Source organism: Oncorhynchus gorbuscha, linkage group LG20 (genome assembly GCF_021184085.1).
Source record: "Oncorhynchus gorbuscha isolate QuinsamMale2020 ecotype Even-year linkage group LG20, OgorEven_v1.0, whole genome shotgun sequence".
NCBI lineage: Eukaryota > Metazoa > Chordata > Actinopteri > Salmoniformes > Salmonidae > Oncorhynchus > Oncorhynchus gorbuscha.
This window is the reverse complement of record NC_060192.1, coordinates 6125137-6148671: the sequence shown is the minus strand read 5'-3', so window position 1 is coordinate 6148671 and position 23535 is coordinate 6125137. Positions and strand designations below refer to the sequence as shown.

Here is a 23535-nt window from a genome sequence, read left to right as displayed (position 1 = left end):
CTAGCTTGTTTAATTTTTTGTATTTTAATTAACCTTTATTTAACTGGGCAAGTCAGTTAAGAACAAATTCTTATTTACAGTGACGGCATACCAAATGGCAAAGGCCTCCTGCGGGGATGAGGGCTGGGATTAAACATAAGAAAAAATGAAATAAATATCGGACAAAACACACATCACGACAAGAGAGACAACCCAACAGGACATAAAGAGAGACCTAAGACAACAACATAGCACGGCAGCAACACATGACAACAACATGGTAGTAACACAACATGGTAGCAACACAAAACATGGTGCAGACATTATTGGGCACAGACAACAGCACAAAGGGAAAGAAGGTAGAGACAAGAATATATCACGCAAAGCAGCCACAACTATCAGTAAGATTGTCCATGATTGAGTCTTTGATTGAAGAGATTTAGATAAAACTGTCCGGTTTGAGTGTTTGTTGCAGCTTGTTCCAGTCATTAGCTGCAACGAACTGAAAAGACAAGCGACCCAGGGATGTGTGCGCTTTCGGGACCTTTAACAGAATGTGACTGGCAGAACGGGTGTTGTATGTGGAGGATGAGGGCTGCAGTAGATATATCTCAGATAGGGGGGAGTGAGGCCTAAGAGGGTTTTATAAATAAGCATCAACCAGTGGGTCTTGCAACAGGTATACAGAGATGACCAGTTTACAGAGTAGTATAGAGTGCAGTGATGTGTCCTATAAGAAGCATTGGTGGCAAATCTGATGGTGTTGCTTATCTATGGGCAATTCCACCATAACTGAAATGTGTCAAGACTCAGAAACCATTGATTTCAAAGTTTAACAAACCATACTGTATGCACAACTACTTTTAACAATTTACACTGAACATTTTACCTAAAAACACATTTACTGAAAGAATTGTGCAGATGCAAAAAGTTTGGTAAAATAATTTACGTAAACCCCCCCCAGTTTTGTTTTATTTTTATATCATCTCGTTTTCCATGATGTCTGCAGAAAGATGGGGGTGCCAGCCATGACATGACACCTCGAGTTTGAACAAAAATTTAGATTCTTGATCTACAGTAAGTGAAGTGGATTTACACCCAGTAACATAATTGAATTGAATTATTGTGTAGAATAATACCCAGATATGCAAAGGAGGATATTGCATATTTCTACCTTTCTTTGTGGGCCTATTTAGGATACATCTCCATGAAGAGATTGACATCCATTTTGTATTTCTGTGTAGTACAGATTATGAGTCCCTGATCTGTACTACACAGAAATACATATATATATGTCTAAGCCAGGGGAATTGTTTTCAGATGGTCTAAACAATGATCATTTAAATATTTGATTTAATTTTTAGACCCCATTCAGGTATAAAGATAAATAATAACATTTTGATTAAACATTGAATTTGGCCTTACAGCTATTAGCCCATAGAAACATATTGAGTAACAGATGCATACATGGAAAAAACAGATAGTCAACAAATAAATAAATAAGAATTTTGTTTCAAAGTGTCTGTCCTGTATCTGAGAGATGAGATCAGGAAGTTATATATACAGTACCAGTTAAAGGTTTGGACACACCTACTCATTCAAGGGGTGTTCTTTATTTTACTCTTTTCTCCATTGTAGAATAATAGTGAAGACATCAAAACTATGAAATAACACACATGGAATCATCTAGTAAGCAATAAAGTGTTAAAAAAATCCAAATATATTTTATATTTGATATTCTTCAAAGTAGCCACCCATTACCTTGATGACAGCTTTGCACATGCTTGGCATTCTCTCAACCAGCTTCACCTGGAATGCTTTTCCAACAGTCTTGAAGGAGTTCCCACAGGTGCTGAGCACTTGTTGGCTGCTTTTTCTTCACTCTGCGGTCCAACTCATCCTAAACCATCTCAATTGGGTTGAGGTCGGGTGATTGTGGAGGTCAGGTCATCTGATACAGCACTCCATTACTCTCTTTCTTGGTCAAATAGCCCTTACACAGCCTGGAGGTGTGTTGGGTCATTGTCCTGTTGAAAAACAAATGATAATCCCACTAAGCGCAAACCAGATGGGATTTCATATCCCTGCAGAATGCTGTCGTGCAGTAACGCTCCCCATCCAACCCGACAGAGCTTGAGAGGATCGAAGAGAAGAATGGGAGAAACAAAGGTGTGCCAAGCTTGTAGCATCATACCCAAGAAGACTCGAGGCTGTAATCGCTGCCAGATGTGCTTCAACAAAGTACTGAGTAAAGGGTCTGCACTTATGTAAATGTTATATTTCAGTTTTTTAAAATGATAAATTAGTAAAATTTCTACAAACCTATTTTGCTTTGTCATTATGGGGTATCGTGTGTAAATTGATGAGGGGGGGGTGAACTATTTAATACATTTTAGAATAAGGCTGTAACGTAACAAAATGTGGAAAAAGTCAAGGGGTCTGAACACTTTCCGAAGGCACTGTATAACAGTCATAGCAATAAAACAAAATATATTACCTTTACTGTGAATGTTATTGTACCTGAAGTGGTCTGTTGGTTGATTATGTAGATTTGACTACTTTGAACATCATTACTGCCAGTTTTAAAGAGTGGCTTTGCCTAAAAAGTAATGTCTCCGTTTGACAATGGCCTATGTGGCATTGATATGAATCAGAAACATTCATTCTAGTGTCAAAATACACTATACAGTGTAAATAGGATAATGTTTATCATTAAAGTCAATCTCATCCAAAACTGAGATTTGCGAGCTGATAGGGAAAAAATCGGAATGAAGGGTACTCTAACAGTTTTCTTTTGGTTTCGTTTATTTCAACTCTGCCCACGTGCCCATAGTTGGCATCACCCAAGTAATCGTCAATTCCGAGCGCGGCTGCACGCAATCATAATGCCCACGGTCAATTTTGTTCGCACACCAGCTGGCTGAAGCCAATTGGTGAAAGAAGTTGACTAGCCCTATCTAGCCTCGGCGACTTCAAGACCTTGTTAGACAAGTTATCTAGAAGGGTTGTTACTGTAACTGTTGACTGTTTTGGCCACCTTTAAAGATTTTTGAAAAAAGCTAACATAAAAGTACATGTGACAGATTGTATCAATAATAAATATATGTTGCAATCTTTAGTTGGTTCCTTTTTCCAATGTGAAATGGATTTTAAAAGCTTTATTGTGATATCATGCTTACTTCAGTGAGATTGAATGTGCAGTGTAGATTTAGCCATGACTAAAATACTTTCATTCAGAACTGAAATGAACCTGATTTCAACGTCTGGAAAATACTTATTTCGACATCTGGAAAAGAGGTCTTTTCAACTTCCGAAAAAAAATGTATTTTCAACTTTCATTCAGATCCGAAAATTAACCTAATTTCAACGCCTATAAAATACATATTTTCAACATCCAGAAAATACGTATTTTCGACGTCCGAAAAAACAAACATATTTTCACCTTTCATTCAGAACCTAAAATGGACCTAACTTCAATGACTGGAAAATGTTCCTTTTAGAGTTCTTTCAATATCATTTTGCTATCTGGGTTGTCTCATTAACTCATTGGTGTGCGGTGGGATTATGATAGGGATGGGTGCATGCGCATTGTCATCATAGTACATTCACTTCACACCACGAATATATACATGGCCAATGCAAATCCAATCTAATTCAGTGTAGTGAAAAAAACAGCGATATTAAGTGTGCAATCCAGACTAATGCAGACATGTCAAATATTGCCAGAACTTTCACACTGATTTAAGAATGTTTTATTTGTATTTTAAAGAAATCAACTGGGAAAGATCCGGTTCTACACATGATTGATGGCTGGACTGGCATTTCTCCGCCCAAACGTCTTCCCTCCTCCCTTTCTCCTCCTCCCCCTGTCTGCCTTCCTCCCCCTCTTTCCCTCCTCCTCCTCCTCCCTCTTGTCTCTTCACCCCCTCCCCCAGTCTCCCGGCGGCGGCCTAGCTGTCTTCCTTCCACTCCACTTCAGAAACACCAAGCGACTTTTCTTCTTTCCCACGCCAACCACAGACACAGACAGCCCGCGAGTAACTTCTTCTCGAAGTCACAACAAATTACATTTTTCCTCAGTTTTAACGATAATGGACGACGAAATAAGCAAGAAAGTAGGGCTGGTGAGCTGACTTCGCTTCGGATGGATTTTACTCGGGGGGGGAAACAGGATAAAGTTTTATGTGCGTGTTTCAGCGAACTTCGACGCACAACTTTTCATTGTTGTCGTTTTCAGTTGGAGGAGATACCGAGCTATATATATGTATATATATATATATATTTTACACCCGTATGCAAATATTAATGGATTTAACTTTTTGGTTTCGTCGGTGTGTTTTGTAACTTGTTTTTCTGTCCCAGAAGACGCAACAAGGAACGAGGGGGACAAGTCAAGAAATCAGCTACCTAAATAGCTACTGTAGTTAGCTTAGCTACTGTAGCTAACAAAAAAAACGAACAGCCGTTGAATGCTTATTTTTGCGGGGTTTGCAATAAAATAGTATCTTGTTTATGGGTTCTATCGTTACTACCACTGAAAAGCGTGGAAATATAAATAATACCGTGTGTTAGCTAGGTAGCTGAGTGTTTTGAGATCGGGTTTTTGGACCTGGAGATTTCCCGAACGGAGTAAGTTAACTAGCTAGCTAAAACAGGACTTCCACGGCAAGACCACACTGTTTCCAAATCCAAGATGCCGCAGCTGGACGGGGGAGGAGGCGATGATTTGGGGGCAAACGACGAGTTAATTTCGTTTAAAGACGAGGGGGAACAGGAGGAAAAAACAGCCGAGAATGTGTCCTCTGAGCGGGACCTGGACGACGTCAAGTCCTCGCTGGTTAACGAGACGGAGAACAACAGCAGTTCGTCTGACTCCGAGGTAAACTAGTTTGTCTACTTAGTCAATGTGACGGAAGATCGAATCACTCTATAAACCACGGCAGTACAGTACTAGCCGTTGTCTTCTAGCTACCAATCTGTGTTGTTTTACAAACTGTGTTTGTGTGTTTGTCAGCAGGCAGGCAGTCACAGACGTCCCCAGCAGCACAGACCAGATTGGGAGAGCTATGTCAGGCAGAGAGAGTTCTTTGCAGAAGGTAGCTAAAACTTTACAAACTCACTAGTAAGACTATAACTAACTCTCACGGATCCTTTATGAATGCTCCCCTGTTTTCTCTCGTTTTCCTATGCATTATCTTTACAATCTCTTTCTACCTCCCAGTCTCCCTTTATCTCCCCATTCATTTAAATAAGCTTTGTTGAAATGAGGTCATTTTACACCCCTTATAAGAAACAACCAAAACCCTCTTTTCTCCCTCTTCCTATCCCTCCGCCCCCTCCTCTCTCTCAATTCAATGAGCACTGTTGACCCCAGTCTATCCCCCAGCTCTGAGGAGGGAGTGGATCAGCAATTGCTGAAGTTAACAGTGTGTGTCTTTTCCAGCTCTGAGACAGCAACACGACAGTGGGTTGTTCAAGGCATCTCCATATGCTGGCTATCCCTTACTGATGATCCCTGACCTGGGTAACCTAGCTAACCTGAGTCACCTGGGGAACCTTGGCAACCCCTACCTCTCTCCCGGAGCCCTCTCACCCGGTGCCAGGACGGTGAGTCAGTCACACATGCACGAACATGCGTTAAACACACTCAATCTTTAGTTAATATTTTTTGCAAGTAAGGCTGCTAGACTAACATAGCTTTCTATGTGGTGTGGTGGTGTGTGTTATAAGGGACGGTGAACGATGAGTTCTGTGTGTGCTCTGACTCTGAGCAGTGTAATATGTCTCGTAGCCATTAATGGTATGTTATGATAACACACCAGCGTTTCGGCAGCAGGCAGGCCTCAACACCATCCTGCTAAAACGCTGATGCAGGAATGTGTGCACGTGTGAGAGAGAGACATGTATAGATGCTACAGTATTTCTGTCATCACCATCCATGCGTACCTATGTTAGTTGTAGTTTTTTTTTTTTTTTGCTTTCTGTATATTGGGGCTGAGGACCTGTTTGGGTTTATCCCCTAAGTCCTTTCTGTTTGTGTCTAATAAGACATACAATCTTTTTAACTCAGATGTGAAAAATAGTCCCTACGACACAACTGGCAGAAGCTGCTCTTTTAACATGTACATTTACCCCCCCCTCCACTCGCATACCCTGCCTTCCTCTACATTCCCCTCCCCAGGTATTAATGAGCTATTGTTGTCATGAGGTGGAGAAGCTCAATTGACCTAATGTTGCTCTCCACAGGAGATCATTACCACATGCACACACAGTGGAGGTTGTGTTGACTTTAGTCAGCACCGTGGTTAATGCTCCCTCCTCCTCATTAGATGGCATTGTGTGTAAGAGATGCATGCCTCTCTGTCTGAGTGAAGATCTACATGCTAATGTAAATTGTACAATAGCTGAATCGTAGCACACCACCATGTGTGTTGTCCAGCGTCTACCCTCACCAAAATATGGAACAAAAACTCTAGGGGTATCCAAAACGGTAAGGGTGAAATCGGGTGCACTCTAGACCAGGACTGAAAGTTGAGTGTGTAATGTTCTGTGATCGGGGCTTGATATAGGTGGACCCCCCACGGATACTGTAACCCCAGGGAGAGTTGCTCTGGCCCCTTTCCTCTTTTAACACATGCGTTTGAGTTGGAGTTAGACAGGAGTGTTGGGGATGGATTCAGCCTTAAGTTGCAGATTTTACTCACTTGGTGAGCTTTCAACACACACACACACACTTGGTTGTCAGTCACCCCTAACCATTAGTGAATTTGTGGAGAGGATGCTGGGAGAGATTACTGACACTGTTCTAACACGTCTCGCTACCTCACTCTCTCTTTGTGAATCGACAGCCTTCTCTCCTGGTATTTTAAGTCCAGTGAGACAATGTGGAGTAAACACAAGCCAGAGGGCCTCACACTTTACATAAACACACACTGCAACCTTTACACACACACACACACTGAGTGAGAGATACCGACCATCTGAAGAGTGAACTCACATGGGACAATGAGATCAGTTGCACAAAGTCTGCAAGGCTGACATGGAGTTGACTTTTGTGTTCTCCACGGACCTGGGCAGAAAATAGTTTGAGTTTTTATTATAGTAGTTTATTTGAAAATGCCAACTTATCAAATACTCAAGGTAGTCAAAGATGGTTTGTTTTGCGTTTAATATTCAAATACTGGTCTCAGAAAACCAAATCCTATTTGAAGATATTAGAACATATGCAAGTTATTTGAAAAATGTAATTATGACTGACGAATATTTGTTGAAGAACAAATCTACAATGGTTGTATTAGTCTAAATATATGATCATAAGCACATGGTTTGGAGGGCACCTGGATATCCTTCTTAATAAAGCCTACAATGAAAGGCCCACCCGGTGCAGTAAAAAAATAGATTTTCCTGTCTTTGCTGTTGTTATCGGCTCAATTAAATAAATAAAAAATTCTCGCCCATCTACACACAATATTCCATAATGAAATGCATTTCTTTTCTGAAATGTTTGCAAATCTATTAAATACAGAAATATTGTATTTACAATACAGTGCCTTCGGAAAGTATTCACACTTTCGCCTTTCCCATATTTTGTTATGTTACTGCCTTATTCTAAAATTCATAAAATCATTTCCCCCCTTATCAATCTACAAACAATACCCCATAATAACAAAGCGAAAGCAGGTTTTAAGAAATGTTTGCAAATGTATAAAAGAAATACTGTATTTACTTTAAGTATGAGACTCAATTGAGCTCAGGTGCATCCTGTTTGATCCTTGAAAGGCACAGAACTGTCTATAAAAGGTCCCACGGTTTACAGTGCTAGTCAGAGTAAAAACCAAGCCATGAGGTCAAAGGATTTTCCTTAGAGCCCTGAGATGGGATTGCATCGAGGCAAAGATGTGGGGAAGGGCACCAAAAATGTCCGTAAGAACACAGTGGCCTCCATCAATAAATTGAAGAAGTTTGCAACTCTTCCTAGAGCTGGCTGCCTGGGCAAACTGAGCAATCGGGGGAGAAGGGCCTCAGGGAGGTGACCAAGAACCCGAAGATCACTCTGACAGAGCTCCAGAGTTCCTCTATGGAGATGGAAGAACCTTCCAGAGGGACACATATTTCTACATCACTCCACTAATCAGGCAGAGTGGCCAGATGGAAGCCACTCTTGAGTAAAAGGCACATGACATCCTGCTAGGAATTTGCCAAAAGGCACCTAAAGGACTCTATCTATGAGAAACAAGATTCTCTGGTCTGATGAAACCAAGATTGGACTGTTTGGCCTGAATGCCAAGCTTCATGTCTGGAGGAAACCAGCCACCGCTCTTCACCTGGCCAATACCATCCCTATGGTCATGCGTGGTGGTAGCATCATGCTGTGGGGATATTTTTCTGCGGCGGGGACTGGGAGTCTAGTCAGAATCGAAGGAAAGATGAAAAGCGCAAAGTACAGAGATCCTTGATGAAAACCTGCTCAGGGCCTCAGTCTGGGACAAAGGTTCACCTTCCAACGAGACAACAACCCTAAGCACACAGCCAAGAGATTGCAGGAGTGGCTTCGGGACAAGTCTTTTAATGTCATTGTCTAGTCCACCCAGAGCCCAGGCCTGAACCCGTTCAAACATCTCTGGAGGGAGACCTGAAAATAGCTGTGCAGCTTTGCTCCCCATCCAACCTGACAGAGCTTGAGAGGATCTGAAGAGAAGATTGGGAGAAACTCCCCAAATATAGGTGTGCCAAGCTTGTAGCGTCATACCCAAGAAGAATTGAGGCTGTAATTGCTTATAACAGTGAACCTTTTTTTGTGGGATACACACAAGATACACAAGGTCTTGTGGCATATTTTGGTTGAACTTTCCCTATTTTAGATTTTTTTTAAATTGAATTGATTTAACCTTCAATTAACCAGTCAAGTCAATTAAGAACAAATTTGCATTTACAATGACAGCCTAGGAACAAGGGGTCAACTGCCTTGTTCAGGGTCAGAATGACAGACTTCTGCCTGAAGCACCTACACACTGCAGAGTACTTGTTGGACCCCAAGTATGCTGGCAAGAGCATCCTGTCTGGTGCAGAGATCAACAAGGCCTATGGTGTCATCATTACAGTGTCTCGCCACCTTGGCCTGGATGAGAGCAAGGTTCTTGGCGGTCTGACGAAGTACACTTCCAAGCAAGGGCTTTGGGATGGAGATGCAATATGGCAGTCGTGCCAACATATCTGATCAGCCACCTGGTGGAAGGGACTTTGCGGATCTGAGGCTCTTTCCCCTGTTGCCTCCAACATCAGCCCCCTCAGAGCGCAACAGGTCCTTATTTGGGAACAGACACACCAAAACACGCAACAGGCTGACCAATACAAGGGTTGAAAAATTGGTGGCCATCCGGGCATATTTGAGGCTTTTTGGGCCTGACAACAAGCCACCCTCAACAAGGTTAGAAAGTGACAGTGAAAAGGAGGCCTCACAGTCTGATGTTCAAGAGGTGGACATTGAGAAGGTCCAGGGAGAAGACATGGAAGCCTGAGAGGAAGACAACCAAAGCTTTAGTTTCTAGACTCATTTTACAGATGTATGTTGAAAAACATTTTTGGGGATGTGATAGGTCATTGGGCGTCATTCTATATTCCCTTTTGTTTTTCAGTGAAATCATCCCATGTGAAGAGTCAACCAATTTAATTAAAGTTCAATTCGTAACAACATTTGTATTTTATTTTGGAAGGATTTAATCATTTGCAATTGTCTACTTATGATAAGGTAAAAGGTTTGTTTCTGTCTCCATATGATATGGTAAATATATGGTAAATATATCCAATCCAAAAATAACATCTACATTTAAATGGTATTAATATTCATTCCCATATATTTCCATGTAATGTTTCCACCTCTGAATATCCCCATAATGTGCAACCCTAGTCATACCCAAGAAGACTGGAGGCTGTAATAGCTGCCAAAGGTGCTTCATCAAAGAACTGGGAAAGGATCTGAATGCTTCAACATCAACAAAAGGAAGGAGCTGATTGAAGACTTCAGGAGACAGCAGAGGGAAACTGCCCCCATCCACATTGACAGGAAAAACTTCAGGTTGAAAAGCTACAATCTGAGATGGTCCACCCACACAGATAGTGTGGTGAAGTAGGCGCAACAGGTCCTCCTCAACCCAAGGAGGCAAAAGACCCTCACTACCTTCACATCCTGTCGGGCTGTGTCAGAGCTCTCCAGAAGGTGGTGCGATCTGCCCAACGCATCACTGGGGGCACACTGCCTGCCCTCCAGGACATAAATAACATCCAGTGTCAGAGGAAGCCCAAGAAAATCATCAAGGACATCAGCCAAACGTGCCACGGCCTGTTCACCCCGCAACCATCTAGAAGGCGAGGTCAGTACAGGTGCATCAAAGCTGGGAAAGAGACTGAAGAACTGTCAAGTAGACTGTTAAATAGTCTAGTCACCACTAGCCGGTAACCTGCCCTGAACTTTGGTCACTGTCTCTAGCTGGCTACCACCCGGTTATTCTACCATGCACCTTAGAGGCTGCTGCCCTATGTACACCGAAGAAAAATGTTAACGGAACATGGAACAATTTCAAATATTTTACTGATTTACAGTTGATAAGGAAATCAGTCGATTTAAATACATTTATTACGCCCTAATCTATGGATTTTCCATGACTGGGAATACAGATATGCTGTTGGTCACAGATACACGCCCTTACTTAAGGTATCAGAAAACCACCATTTGTCTCGTAGTGCGACATCTCCTTTGCATAGAGTTGATCAGGCTGTTGAATGTAGTCCCACTCCTCTTCTGGAACGTGCTTGAATGTGCTGTCATACATGTCGACACAGAGTATCCCAAACATGCTCAATGAGTGACATGTCTGAGTATGGCCATGGAAGAACTTGGACATTTTCAGCTTCCAGGAATTGTGTGCAGATCCTTGTGACGTGAGGCCGTGCATTATCATGCTGAAATATTAGGTGGTGGCTGTGGATGAATGACTCAACAATGGGCCTCAGGATATCGTCGCGGTATCTCTGAGCATTCCAATTGCCATAGATAAAATGCAAGTTGTTTGTTTTCTGTACCTACCCATAACCTCAGCACCACCATGTGGCACTCTGTTCACAACGTTGACATCAGCAACTGCTCTCCCGACAGTGCTGTACATGCTGCATGCCATCTGCCCGGTATAGTTGAAACCGGGATTCACACATCTCCCGCATGCCAGAGGCCGTCGAAGTGAGCATTTTCCCACTGAGGTCGGACATGACGCTGAACTGCAGTCAGGTCAAGACCCTGGTGAGGATGACGAGCACGCAGATGAGTTTCACTGAGACGGTTTCTGACAGTTTGTGCAGAAATTCTTCTGTTGTGTAATCCCATAGTTTCTGTTTTGCCAAATTCTCTAAAACAATGGAGGCGGCTTATGGTAGATAAATGAACATTAAATTCTCTGGCAACAGCTTTGGTGGACATTGCTGCAGTCAGAATGCTCATTGCACACTCCCTCAACTTGAGGCATCTTTGGCATTGGGTTGTGGGATACAACTGCACATTTTAGTGGCCTTTTATTGTTCCCAGCACAAGGTGCACCTGAGTAATGATCATGGTGGTTAATCAGCTTCTTAATATGCCACACCTTTCAGGTGGATGGATTATCTTGGCAAAGGAAAAACTCACTAACTGGGATGTAAACAAATTTGTGCACAGCATTTGGGAGAAGTAAGCTCTTTGTGTGTATGAACAATTTCTGCAATCTTTTATTTCAGCTCATGAAACTTGGGACCAACACTTTACATGTTGCGTTTTATATTTTGGTTTAGTGTAAGCACGGAATGGCATGCTAATTTAAAAGATAGCTAGTCGCCTGGCCGGCGGACACTCCTGTATGTCAAGCCGTGTGCTGTTTACGTACCTTTTTCATTTATGGTGAATAGCATTCACAAACCTAAGTGGAGGGAAGGGGGTGTTGTTGTCTGTGGTTTCTATCTTGGTGTTTTGTAAGAAGCAGTAAGTTTAGCCTCCAGCCATGCAGCAACATCATGATTGTACAGCAAACTACTGATTGTTTAGGGATAAAGAGGGAGAGGCAGAGTTGTGTAGGCTTCATCAGTATGGTATTTCTAACAGCTGGTTTCATTTAGAACTCACAGCCAGAACTTCCTGGGGCCTTGGAATGGGGGTATATGTGTGTGTGTGTACTGGAGGCCGGTGTGTGTGTGCTCAGCCCCACTCTCCCTCACACACACACCGGGCCTACACTTTCTCCTTGTGCAGTGAACACACTCCCTGCACAGGCAAACACTTATTATGTTCTTGTGGTCCTCATTATTTGAGTTTTATTTGACCTGCCACACAATGGGACCCTTATTCATGACGTGCGTGTGCTCTTGTTTTCTTTCCTCAACTGAAAGTCAGCGACTCGGCGTAGCCTGTTGGTCTGCTGTGAACATTATACCACAACCCTGACACACATTCCCCGACACTCTCCCCTTTTCTACTCTATATTGCCATGTCCATTTTTAGCCCTATATCTTATCCCTTCTTCCTTCCTGTCTCACCACCTTGGAGTGGTGACTGACCGCTGAGAGGTTGTGCCCTACGTTAAAAGCATGTGTGTGTGCCCGCTGCTTTTCTAAACTAATGCGCTCCCACACATAAACCTTCATGCAGAGAGACGTACAGCTGGAGTCTGACTGATACACTCACCAGATGTCTGCAGAAAGTAATCCGACCAGGACTCATGTGGAGAGTCATCGGAATTCACTTCTCATTCTCACCTCTCACACTAGCGCACACACATCCTACCAGCTGTACCCATTTCATGATATGTTGTTTGTCCACAAAGTTAAATTTTTTTGTGTGGTGCTTAATTGTTTGCACGCAGTCTTTAAATCTTTGAATTCTCTCTCCCCATTCCTTTGTCTTTCTCTCCAGTATCTACAGATGAAGTGGCCCATGTTGGATGTTCCTGGAACCTCTGCTTTAAAAGACCCTCGCTCCACCTCCCCCGCTCACATGGTGGGTTTGTGTGTCTTAGGGCTGGGCGGTATACTGTATTTTACTATATACCGGTATTGATGCACGGACCAGTTTGGGTTTTTACTTCACCTTTATAACATTTTTTAATGTTTGGTTTGCTAAATGTGATACGCTACTGCGCCGTGTGTAGCGTCCATTTAATATAGTTTCCCCCGCAACTTGAGACGTCTCTCTCCTCTTCATGCCACTTTCCACACAGACCAAGCTCCCACCCCTGTCACTCAAGGAGCGTGCAGTTGTTGCGTTCAGTTTGCATGGTCAATGCAGCACATGCAACAAGATGTTGATGACCACCATGCTGATTTCCACTTTACTAAATATAAATCTACAAGCATTCTATAATTACACTTTGTTTGTGTATCTTACTGTCTGCAAACAGCTAGTTTGTCAAAAATGTATTGTTTTTGACACTAACGCTAACACTAATGTTTTTGACATTAGTTAGATGTCTGGCTAACTAGCTAGCTAATAAATCGACTGAGTCAGAGCAAACGTAGCTAGCTAATACAGCCTTGTACTAGTGATGGTGTAGGCCTAAATCGGCACGTTTCTTCAAAGTCAAAGGGGAATAGGCAAAGCATGAATGTTAGCTACATCACGTAGCTAAGAGAACATTTTAATGTAACCAAAGGTTATAGGGTCCCCTAGGAAACACTGACCAACACTTTGGTTCCAACCTGTCACAACTACTGTCTTTTTTTATTTGTCATGTCAAACACTGTATTCGAAGTGCCCACTATTATATTCTAACTTTCCCCCAAGTGTTTTGATCTAAATCGCAAGTCAAATTGCAATTGCAATATTTGGTCAAAAATATGGCCTAGATTTTTGCCCATATTGTGCAGCCCTATGTGGCAGTGTGGAAATGGTCTCAAAAGTGTGTAGGAAATGGATGAAAATGCTGAAATTTTAAAAGTATAAAACATTCAGAAGAGAGCCATTGAAATCACATAGAATAATGTATTTGTTTCCACCTAATCGTAATGCACTACTTACTCATAAAGCAAATGTGGAGCGATTTATTGTTCAAAAACATAAAATATACCGTCCAAATACCATCACACCGGAAAAATGTTATATTTTGGCCATATTTCCCAGCCGTTGTGTGCTTTACAATCTAGCCACCATGCAGTGACAATGGTCGGAGCACAATTGGCCCAGCGTCGTTAGGGGAGGGTTTGACCAGGGTAGGCCCCCATTGTAAATAATAATTTGTTCTTAATGGACTTGCCTAATTAAGTTTAAATAAATAAAATTACAACACTGACTGACATCTAAAAGGCCAACTGTTGCTCAAGCTCGCTTCTTGCTAAGTACCTGGTCTTTCTTACAAAACTTACCTGGGTATGTAACCCTGCTCTGCTAGTATAAGCCATTTAGATTGTCTCCTAGAGTGCTCCCCCCCCCCCCACACACACACACACAAAGCACTCGGGTGACCTGACACCTGACCTCCCTCAAACTCGCTGCAGACAGACACTGGAATGTTCATGCTGAATAGTGTTAATATGCCTGGAGACACAGGACTTTCACACCTCGGGGTGTGTGTGTCTAAGACCGGCGGAGTGAGTGTGTATGAGATGAGCGGGATTGTATTCCAGTGAGTATTAGCCAGTGTGTGTTGTGTATCTGAGGATAGACCTGCTCTGCCATGGAGGGCTGATCCCCCGTCATTGATAGTCAGACAGAGAGGCCCTACCCAGAAACAACCCTGGGAATTGCCAGGGACCGGACGCTACGATATTATCACGGTACTTAGGGGCCAATACAAAATGTATTGCGATTCTCACGATACTGATTTATTTTGATTCGATGTTCCAAACATTGCTGCTCATATGTCTGCTGCAGAGGGACGAGAGTCATGAGAAAACAAGATTGTCAGTCATGTAAATAAGTGCTGGGGGAAAAAATGTGGATCCCTATTTAAAAAGATAAAGAACAGGCAAATAATATTGCGATATTGTCAAAACTATATGATATATTGTCAAAAAATAATATCCCGATATGCATGCTCAATGTAGTGAAAATTCCACCTAGGGGAGAAACAGTTACTCCTTGTGACCAGACATCTTATGAACTTTCCTCTGTTCCTAATCTCTTGCTCTCATCCCTCTCTAGTCCAATAAGGTACCAGTGGTGCAGCACGGTCACCTGCCCCCCTTCTCTCCCCTCCTGTCCTACAGTCCAGACCCCTTCCCCCCGCGGACACCCCCTCCTCACCTCTCACCTGACACAGGTATGGAACCTCCTCATCCCTCTCGCTAGTCTCTCTGTAACAATAGATGTGTGTTTATTTATATATATATATATATAACACAAATACAGTTGAAGTCGGAAGTTTACATACACTTAGGTTAGATTCATTAACTTCTTAAGGACTCGGGACCACAATCAGCGGAAATTTCAAGTGCGCCACCTATAGTTTTTGATAAAACTCAAACTTTCATTAATACACACATACAAGGTACTGAATTAAAGCTACACTCGTTGTGAATCTATCCACCAAGTCAGATTTGTAAAAATGCTTTTCGGCGAAAGCACGAGAAGCTATTATCTGATACCATGCACCCTCAAAATACTGCAACATCACCTAATACGGCAGATTTTGCGTTATCCGTCGCGAACGAAAACGCTGAAATAAAATATAAAACATTCATTACCTTTGACCAGCTTCTTTCTTGGCACTCCTAGATGTCCCATAAACATCATTTAGGGTCTTTTTTCGATTAAATCGGTCCATATATAGCCTAGATATCGATCTAAGAATACTGTGTGATCAACAGAAAAAATAGCGTTTCATAACGTAATGTCATTTTTTAAAATTCAAAAAGTCGACGATAAACTTTCACAAAACACTTCGATATACTTTTGTAATGCAACTTTAGGTATTAGTACACGTAAATAGCGATAAAATTCATCAGGAGGCGATGTAAAATCTTTAGCTCTCCGTGTAGACAAACATGTCTGAAAAGAGGTCGACCAATCATCCCGTCGGAGACAGCAGGGAAGGAGTTCCCTTGTTTGGGTTAGACCAAGAATCAATTGCGAATCAAATGACATGACTCTAGACACCCTGTGGAAGCTGTAGGCAATGTAAACTCGGCTCTATTTAATTCGGTTCACTTTGAACATGCCTTGAAGTGGCGGAAGGATATATTTTTCCATTTTCAGTGAACAGATTTCCTTGCACTTTCCGATGAAACGCCCGTTCTGTTAAAGCCACAGCCGTGACTTAAACAGTTTTAGAAACGCTGAGTGTTTTCTATCCACACATACTAATCATATGCATATACTATATTCCTGGCTTGAATAGCAGGGCGCTGAAATGTTGCACGATTTTTAACAAAAAGCTGAGAAAATTCGCAACATCTTTAACAGGTTTTTAACTCGTTTTTCAACCACTCCACAAATTTCTTGTTAACAAACTATAGTTTTGGCAAGTTGGTTAGGACATCTACTTTGTGCAGGACACAAGTAATTTTTTCAACAATTGTTTACAGACAGATTATTTCACTTATAATTCAATGTATCACAATCCCAGTGTGTCCGAAGTTTACATACACTAAGTTGACTGTGCCTTTAAACAGCTTGGAAAATTCCAGAAAATTATGTCATGGCTTTAGAAGCTTCTGGTGGGCTAATTGACATAATTTGAGTCAAATGTAGGTGTACCTGTTGATGTATTTCAAGGCCTAACTTCAAACTCAGTGCGTCTTGGCTTGACATCATGGGAAAATCAAAAAATCAGTTCTCAGAAAAAAGTTGTAGACCTCCAAGTCTGGTTCATTCTTGGGAGCAATTTCCAAATGCCTGAAGGTACCATGTTCATCTGTACAAACAATAGTAAGCAAGTATAAACACCATGGGACCACGCAGCTGTCATACCGCTCAGGAAGGGGACGCGTTCTGTCTTCTAGAGATGAACGTACTTTGGTGCGAGAAGTGCAAATCGATCCCAGAACAACAGCAAAGGACTTTGTGATGATGCTGGAGGAAACCGGTACAAAAGTATCTATATCCTCAGTAAAACGAGTCCTATATCGACATACCGCTCAGCAAGGAAGAAGCCACTGCTCCAAAACCGCCATAAAAAAAGCCAGACTATGGTTTGCAACTGCACATGGGGACAGAGATTGTACTTTTTGGAGAAATGTCCTCTGGTCTGATGAAACAAAAATAGAACTGTTTGGCCATAATGACCATTGTTATATTTGGAGGAAAAGGGGAGGTGCTTGCCATTTGAAGAACACCATCCCAACCATAAAGCACTGGAGTGGAAGCATCATGTTGTGGGGGTGCTTTGCTGCAGGAGGGACTTGTGTACTTTACAAAATAGATGGCATCATGAGGTGGGTATATTGAAGCAACATTTCAAGACATCTTCCAAATGGACAATGACCCCAAGCAAACTTTCAAAGTTGTGGCAAAATGGCTTAACTTCTTGATGCACCCATCCCGTTAGCGGGATCATTTTCATCAACCACCTCTGAATTGCAGAGCACCAAATTCAAATTAAATGACTAAAAATATTTAATTTTCATGAAATCGCAATATAGCAAAACACAGCTTAGCTTGTTGTTAATCCACCTGGCGTGTCAGATTTCAATAAAGCTTTTCTTCGAAAGCATAACAAGTGTCTATGTAAGAACATCTCTCTCAGTAGACAAAATATTACAAACCGCTAGCAGCCAAGTAGATTGGTCACGAAAAGCAATAAATTAAATCGCTTACCTTTGATCTTCGGATGTTTGCACTCACGAGACTCCCAGTTACACAATAAATGTTCATTTTGTTCCATAAAGATTATTTTTATATCTAAAATACCTTCATTTGGTTGGCGCGTTATGTTCAGAAATCCACAGGCTCGAGCGATGACGACATCGCAGACAAATTCCAAATAGTATCCGTAATGTTCGTAGAAACATGTCAATCCTCAGGTTGTTTTTCTAATATATCAACCGGGACTGTAGCTTCTTCAATAGGAGAGAGAGAGAGAGAAAATGGTTGCTCCATGCTGTTGCGCATACAAAATGCTGGTGGCACCCAGCCATACAGTAACGCGATGTGATCTTTCTTGCTAATTTTTCAAAATAAAAGCCTGAAACTGTCTAAAGACTGTTCACACCATGGGGAAGCCATAGGAAAAGGAATCTGGTTGATTTGATGTCCCTTTAAATGAAGTGAAGGCAGGCTATGGAACATGGAGCTTTCAAATAGAGGACACTTCTGGGTTGGATTTTCCCCAGGTTTTCGCCTGCAATATCAGTGCTGTTATACTCACAGACAATATCTTGACAGTTTTGGAAACTTTAGAGTTTTCTATCCAAATCTGGCAATTATATGCATATTCTGGGCCTGAGAAATAGGCAGTTTAATTTGGGTACGTTTTTCATCCAAACATCAAAATACTGCCCCCTACACTCAACAGGTTAACCTCTCTGGGATATGGCCAAAAGCCAGTGAAAATGCAAATAAATTACTATAAAAATCCAACTTTCATGAAATCACACATGCAAGATAGCAAATTAAAGCTACACTTGTTGTGAATCCAGCCAACGTGTCAGATTTCAAAAATACTTTTCTGCGAAAGCAAACGATGCTATTATCTGAGGATAGCACCATAGTAAGCAGAGAGATAAGCATATTTCATCCCTGCAGACGTGACAAAACGCAGAAAAAAAATATAGTTCATGCCTTACCATTGATGAGCTTCTTTTGTTGGCACTCCAATATGTCCCATAAACATCACAAATGGTCCATTTTATTTGGAGCTTTTTATCCAGAAAAACACTGTTTCCAACTTGAGCAACGTGACTACAAAATATCTCAAAAGTTACCTGTAAACTCTTCCAAAACATTTCAAACTACTTTTGTAATACAACTTTAGGTGTGTTTTTTTTAAAACATAAATAATCAATCAAATTGAAGACTGGATGATCTGTGTTCAATACAGGAGTAAAACAAACTGTAGCATGCTTTCTGGTCACATGCCTCCATCTTCAAGTGACCCTCGTTCAAGATGGCCGTACTTCATTACACAAAGGAAAAACCTCAACCAATATCTAGAATGTTGACATCCAGTGGAAGTGATAGGAACTACAATAAGGTCTCTTAGAAATTTGGATTTCCAAAGAAAACCCATTGAAAAGACCCCCCCCCCCCCAAATAAAAAAATCTGAATGGTTTGTCATCGGGGTTTCGCATGCCATATCAGTTCTCTTATACTCAGACATTTTAACGGTTTTATAAAACCCTCTGAAGTTCCTATCTAATGCTACCAAGTATATGCATATCCTAGCTTCTGGGCCTGAGTAACAAGCAGTTTACTTTGGGCACGTCACTCATCTGAAATTCCGAACAAAAACCAGTCTCCAAAACCGGTTAAGCAATTTAAAGGTAATGATACCAAATACTAATTGAGTGTATGTAAACTTGTAACCCACTGGGAATGTGATGAAAGAAATAAAAGCTGAAATGTATCATTCTCTCTACTATTATTCTGACATTTTACATTCTTAAAATAAAGTGGTGATCCTAACTAACCTACGACAGGGCATTTTTACTAAAATTAAATGTCAGGAATTGTGAACAGAGTTTAAATGTATTTGGCTAAGGTGTATGTAAACTTCTGACTTTAACTGTGTGTGTGTGTGTGTGTGTGTGTGTGTGTGTGTGTGTGTGTGTGTGTGTGTGTGTGTGTGTGTGTGTGTGTGTGTGTGTGTGTGTGTGTGTGTGTGTGTGTGTGTGTTGATCTCTCTCCACTGTCCTTCTCCACCTTCCAGGTCTTCCCCGCACTCCCCACCCAGCAGAGCTCTCCCCCTACTACCCTCTCTCTCCTGGAGGCATGGGACACATGACACATCCTTTGGGCTGGCTGTGAGTCACACTCTCACATTTACCATCTTGTGATGGATACAATGATGGTTTAGTTTATTTTGCTAACAATTTCTAGCTGAATGAATGCTATTGCAACACAAGTGACACTGTTTCCCCTCTCTCTCTTTGTCTCCAGGCCGGGCCAGTCTATGTACGGTATTCCAGCGGGGGGGTTTAGACCATCCTACCCTGCAGCTCTCGCCATGAACTCTTCTATGTCCAGGTACAGCTCACCTAATCACTCACACACATCCATGTATTACTGCTCTGGAGACTTAATACTATAGAGACTGGACTTGTATCTGTAAAGCAAGGGCTCTCAAACTGTTTGTGGCCTGGACCCCTTTTGAAATGGAACATTTTTACTATGACTTCGGCCGGATGAACCAAGTGTTTTGGGCCCTGGGAAATAACATTTTTAAAGGCCTGCCTTTTGGCATCGGTGAGAAAATGTTGCAGTGTTCAAGCTCATTTTCTGCAATTCTACACAATTTGTCATGGGGCAGAGATTTATGTTGTTGCCGCATTAAAGCTAATATCCTAGAATTCTACACAATTTGCCATAACGCAGAGAGAAAACGTGGCCGCTTTTTCTTTTATGCTTAAATTAAATACAAGAAGTATTGATTTGGATAATGAGTAATTGGTGGAGTACTATGGATACCAATATCCCCCTGTGAGCCTCCCTGGTCCATGTGGGGCGGCAGGGTAGCCTAGTGGTTAGAGCGTTGGACTAGTAACCGAAAGGTTGCGAGTTCGAAACCCCGAGCTGACAAGGTACAAATCTGTCGTTCTGCCCCTGAACAGGCAGTTAATCCACTGTTCCTAGGCCGTCATTGAAAATAAGAATTTGTTCTTAACTGACTTGCCTAGTAAAATAAAGGTAAAATAAAAATAAATAAATAAAAAATGTTGTCCAGGGTTGTTAACATCTACTGGAGATGAAGAAAATAATATTGTTCCCTCAACTTATTACGTGAATCCCTTGATCAAAATGTGTTTCATCGGTTATTAGTAATATTCATGAAAAAATATGTTTATTGATCGTTATATTTTGAGCTCTTGCCCCGGACCCACTTTGAGAACCTCTGCTGTAATAAATACAATCATGTCATTTCAAATGGTATTTATGCTTAATGGACCTGTGTGTGATTGACAGCTTGGTGGCCAGTCGTTTCTCGCCCCACATGGTACCGTCCCTGCAGACGTCTGTCCCTCACCCTGCCATCGTTTCCACGGCGATCAAACAGGAACCAAGAGACGGCAACCGCCACGGGTACGCATCCGAACACACACCTTTGTATCACACACACGTTAACACCTCTTGCCGACTCACTGACTGTCTCTGTCTGGTGTGTGTAGGTGTGGCGTATCCATGGGGGACAGAGAGAAAGAGGAGGAGAAGAAGCCCCACGTGAAAAAGCCTCTGAATGCCTTTATGCTGTACATGAAGGAGCAGAGACCCAAGGTGGTGGCAGAGTGCACGCTGAAGGAGAGCGCTGCCATCAACCAGATACTGGGACGCAGGGTAAGTGGCAGCGTGAGCTTGCACACTGTCTTTCTTTGGAGGATTATACAATGGCTGTGTTCATACTGAAAACTGTTGTCGATGGCCTATGTTCCAGAAAGGAGTATGTGTTAACCCTTTGTGTGTGTGTCTCTACAGTGGCACTCTCTATCTCGTGAGGAGCAGTCAAAATACTACGATATGGCCCGTAAAGAGAGACAGCTACACTCCCAACTCTACCCGGGATGGTCAGCTAGAGACAACTACGTAAGTACTATAGTAAACATTTAGTAGTGATTTGATTGGTTGCTTTGAGATGGAGGGTGTGATATGATTGGTTGTTTGTGTGCAGGGGAAGAGAAAGAAGAGGAAGAGAGATGGCAGGCCAGAGACTGCTCCAGATGGACAAATAACACACACCCAGTCTGCTGCTTCAGAGGGTAAGTGACTTCCAAGACCAGAGAATTATGAGAGGTGACCAAACTATATTTTCAGACAGTACTGGAAACTAACAGCAAAGACTGATCAGTGTTTTATTTTGTCTCTCCAGAGCACTTCTCTCCACAACCCAAGAAGTCATGTGTGTCGTATGGAACTCAGGAGAGGCCCAGTGTTTCTCACACACACCTGACACACACACACCTGTCCCAGGCTAGTCCCGCCTCCTCCCTGGACTCTCCGGCCACGCCTACCACTGCTCTGGCCTCCCCTGCCGCTCCCGCACCCACACACACTGAACACACACACTCTCACTCTGAGCACACACATCCTGAGCAGGTCCAGCCCCTCTCCCTCACCACCAAACCCCCTCGCCCACACTCGCACAGGGAGACACACGGTCAGACTTACACCCACATCCAGTCTCACACACACCCACACTTGTTCACTCACACACACCTGCCCCTCACCACTAAGACCACTTCTTCTCAATCCTCTTCTTCTCATCCCCCCTTTTCTCCCCACATGAGCTCATCCAGTAACCAGACTCCGCCGCTCCTTACTGGACCAATCCCCTTCACCTCTGGCTTAGCCCCTACCGCCTCCATCCACCAATCGACGATGAGCTCCCATCATGCCATGCTCCAGTCCCAGCCTCTCTCCCTCGTCACCAGAAATAATCATTGAAACCCAAAGATGCTAACCACAGATCTAGGATACAATTTTGCTATGCCCAGTCCTAACCTTAAGCATTACACTAACCCTAACCACTGATCTAGGATCAGATTTTCCCAAACCGTAAGCATTACACTACCCCCAGATCCTTTATGCACAGTCTATCCATATTCATGGGTGGGATGAAATCTATCTGACCCTGTATCAGTGGATAGGAGGGTACTGTACTCTTGAGGTGAACAACTCCTTGAGGGTTTTAGCTCCAGAGCAGCAATACACCCAATTTGAATAGTGGTTTAAATGAAGATCATGATTAGTTGGTTAGCTGAATCATGTGCTGGGCTGGGAAAAAAGCCTGCAATAACCAATAACCTGTTGCCTTCGAATTAGGATCAACTTTTTCCTACTCGTTTTTTTTTTGTCTGTTTGTAAATAAACTTTTTTTACATTTTTTTTTTTTTAACCTTTTCTAGATAGTAGATCTGGTTTTATATTAGTATGAAAAGAAAACAATTATTGGTCAATATTTGACCACCTCTTTTTAACTTGTCTTTGTGAAACCAAGCATATTATTAGTCAAATGGTATTGTAGAATATTACCTTTTTTTTAATGAATTTGTTACTTGTATGAAATACAAAAATTTAAATCAAAGTAATAATTTCTGTCTTTGGTAGTAATGGGTGCAGATCTGCCCCCCCCCTACTCTTTTATAAATTCCCCCTCCTGTATGACTGAGTCTTTGTTGATAATAAACATCTACTTATTTCTGAAACGTGTCTTTGCCCATATCTGTGTGTTTTCTGTTCCTGTGTGGTCTTTGCCTTTGGTAGGATGGTCTTTGACATGAACTCAAGGCAACTTCAATGGATCTCATCATTGAAGCTAGTTGTTTCTTAACAAACAAATACAATGTTTGACCAGCAGAAGTAACACGTTTTAGATATGGTCTCTGTCCAAGAACATGTTTCCTTAACTCAACCTTTTATTGCTACAGTAAACAAACTACAAAGTGCAGTAACTGTG

General features: G+C 42.1%; 1 protein-coding gene across 2 annotated transcripts; it reads left to right on the top strand.

The window, feature by feature from the left end:
• The first annotated feature begins 3511 nt into the window (after positions 1-3511).
• Positions 3512-23284, top strand: tcf7l1a (transcription factor 7 like 1a). Of its 2 annotated transcripts, none has more exons than XM_046317128.1 (12): positions 3512-4858; positions 4994-5075; positions 5423-5586; positions 12911-12994; positions 15134-15251; positions 19798-19891; positions 20028-20114; positions 21051-21167; positions 21254-21419; positions 21558-21665; positions 21751-21838; positions 21949-23284. In XM_046317128.1, exons 1-12 carry the CDS (start codon positions 4673-4675, stop codon positions 22521-22523), a joined length of 1869 nt encoding a protein of 622 aa, XP_046173084.1. In that variant the 5' UTR covers positions 3512-4672; the 3' UTR covers positions 22524-23284. The 2 variants fall into 2 exon arrangements, with proteins under 2 accessions (XP_046173084.1, XP_046173086.1); XM_046317130.1 differs by having other exon boundaries at positions 3515-4858; positions 4997-5075.
• Positions 23285-23535: the final 251 nt, after the last annotated feature.

Bases quoted from the DNA above. Each gene is read 5' to 3' on its own strand.
- tcf7l1a (XM_046317128.1), top strand. From the start codon at position 4,673: ATGCCGCAGCTGGACGGGGGAGGAGGCGATGATTTGGGGGCAAACGAC. The intron at 5,587-12,910 runs GTGAGTCAGTCA...CTTTCTCTCCAG, and splicing joins TCTCACCCGGTGCCAGGACG to TATCTACAGATGAAGTGGCC. The intron at 21,666-21,750 runs GTAAGTACTATA...GTTTGTGTGCAG, and splicing joins GGTCAGCTAGAGACAACTAC to GGGAAGAGAAAGAAGAGGAA.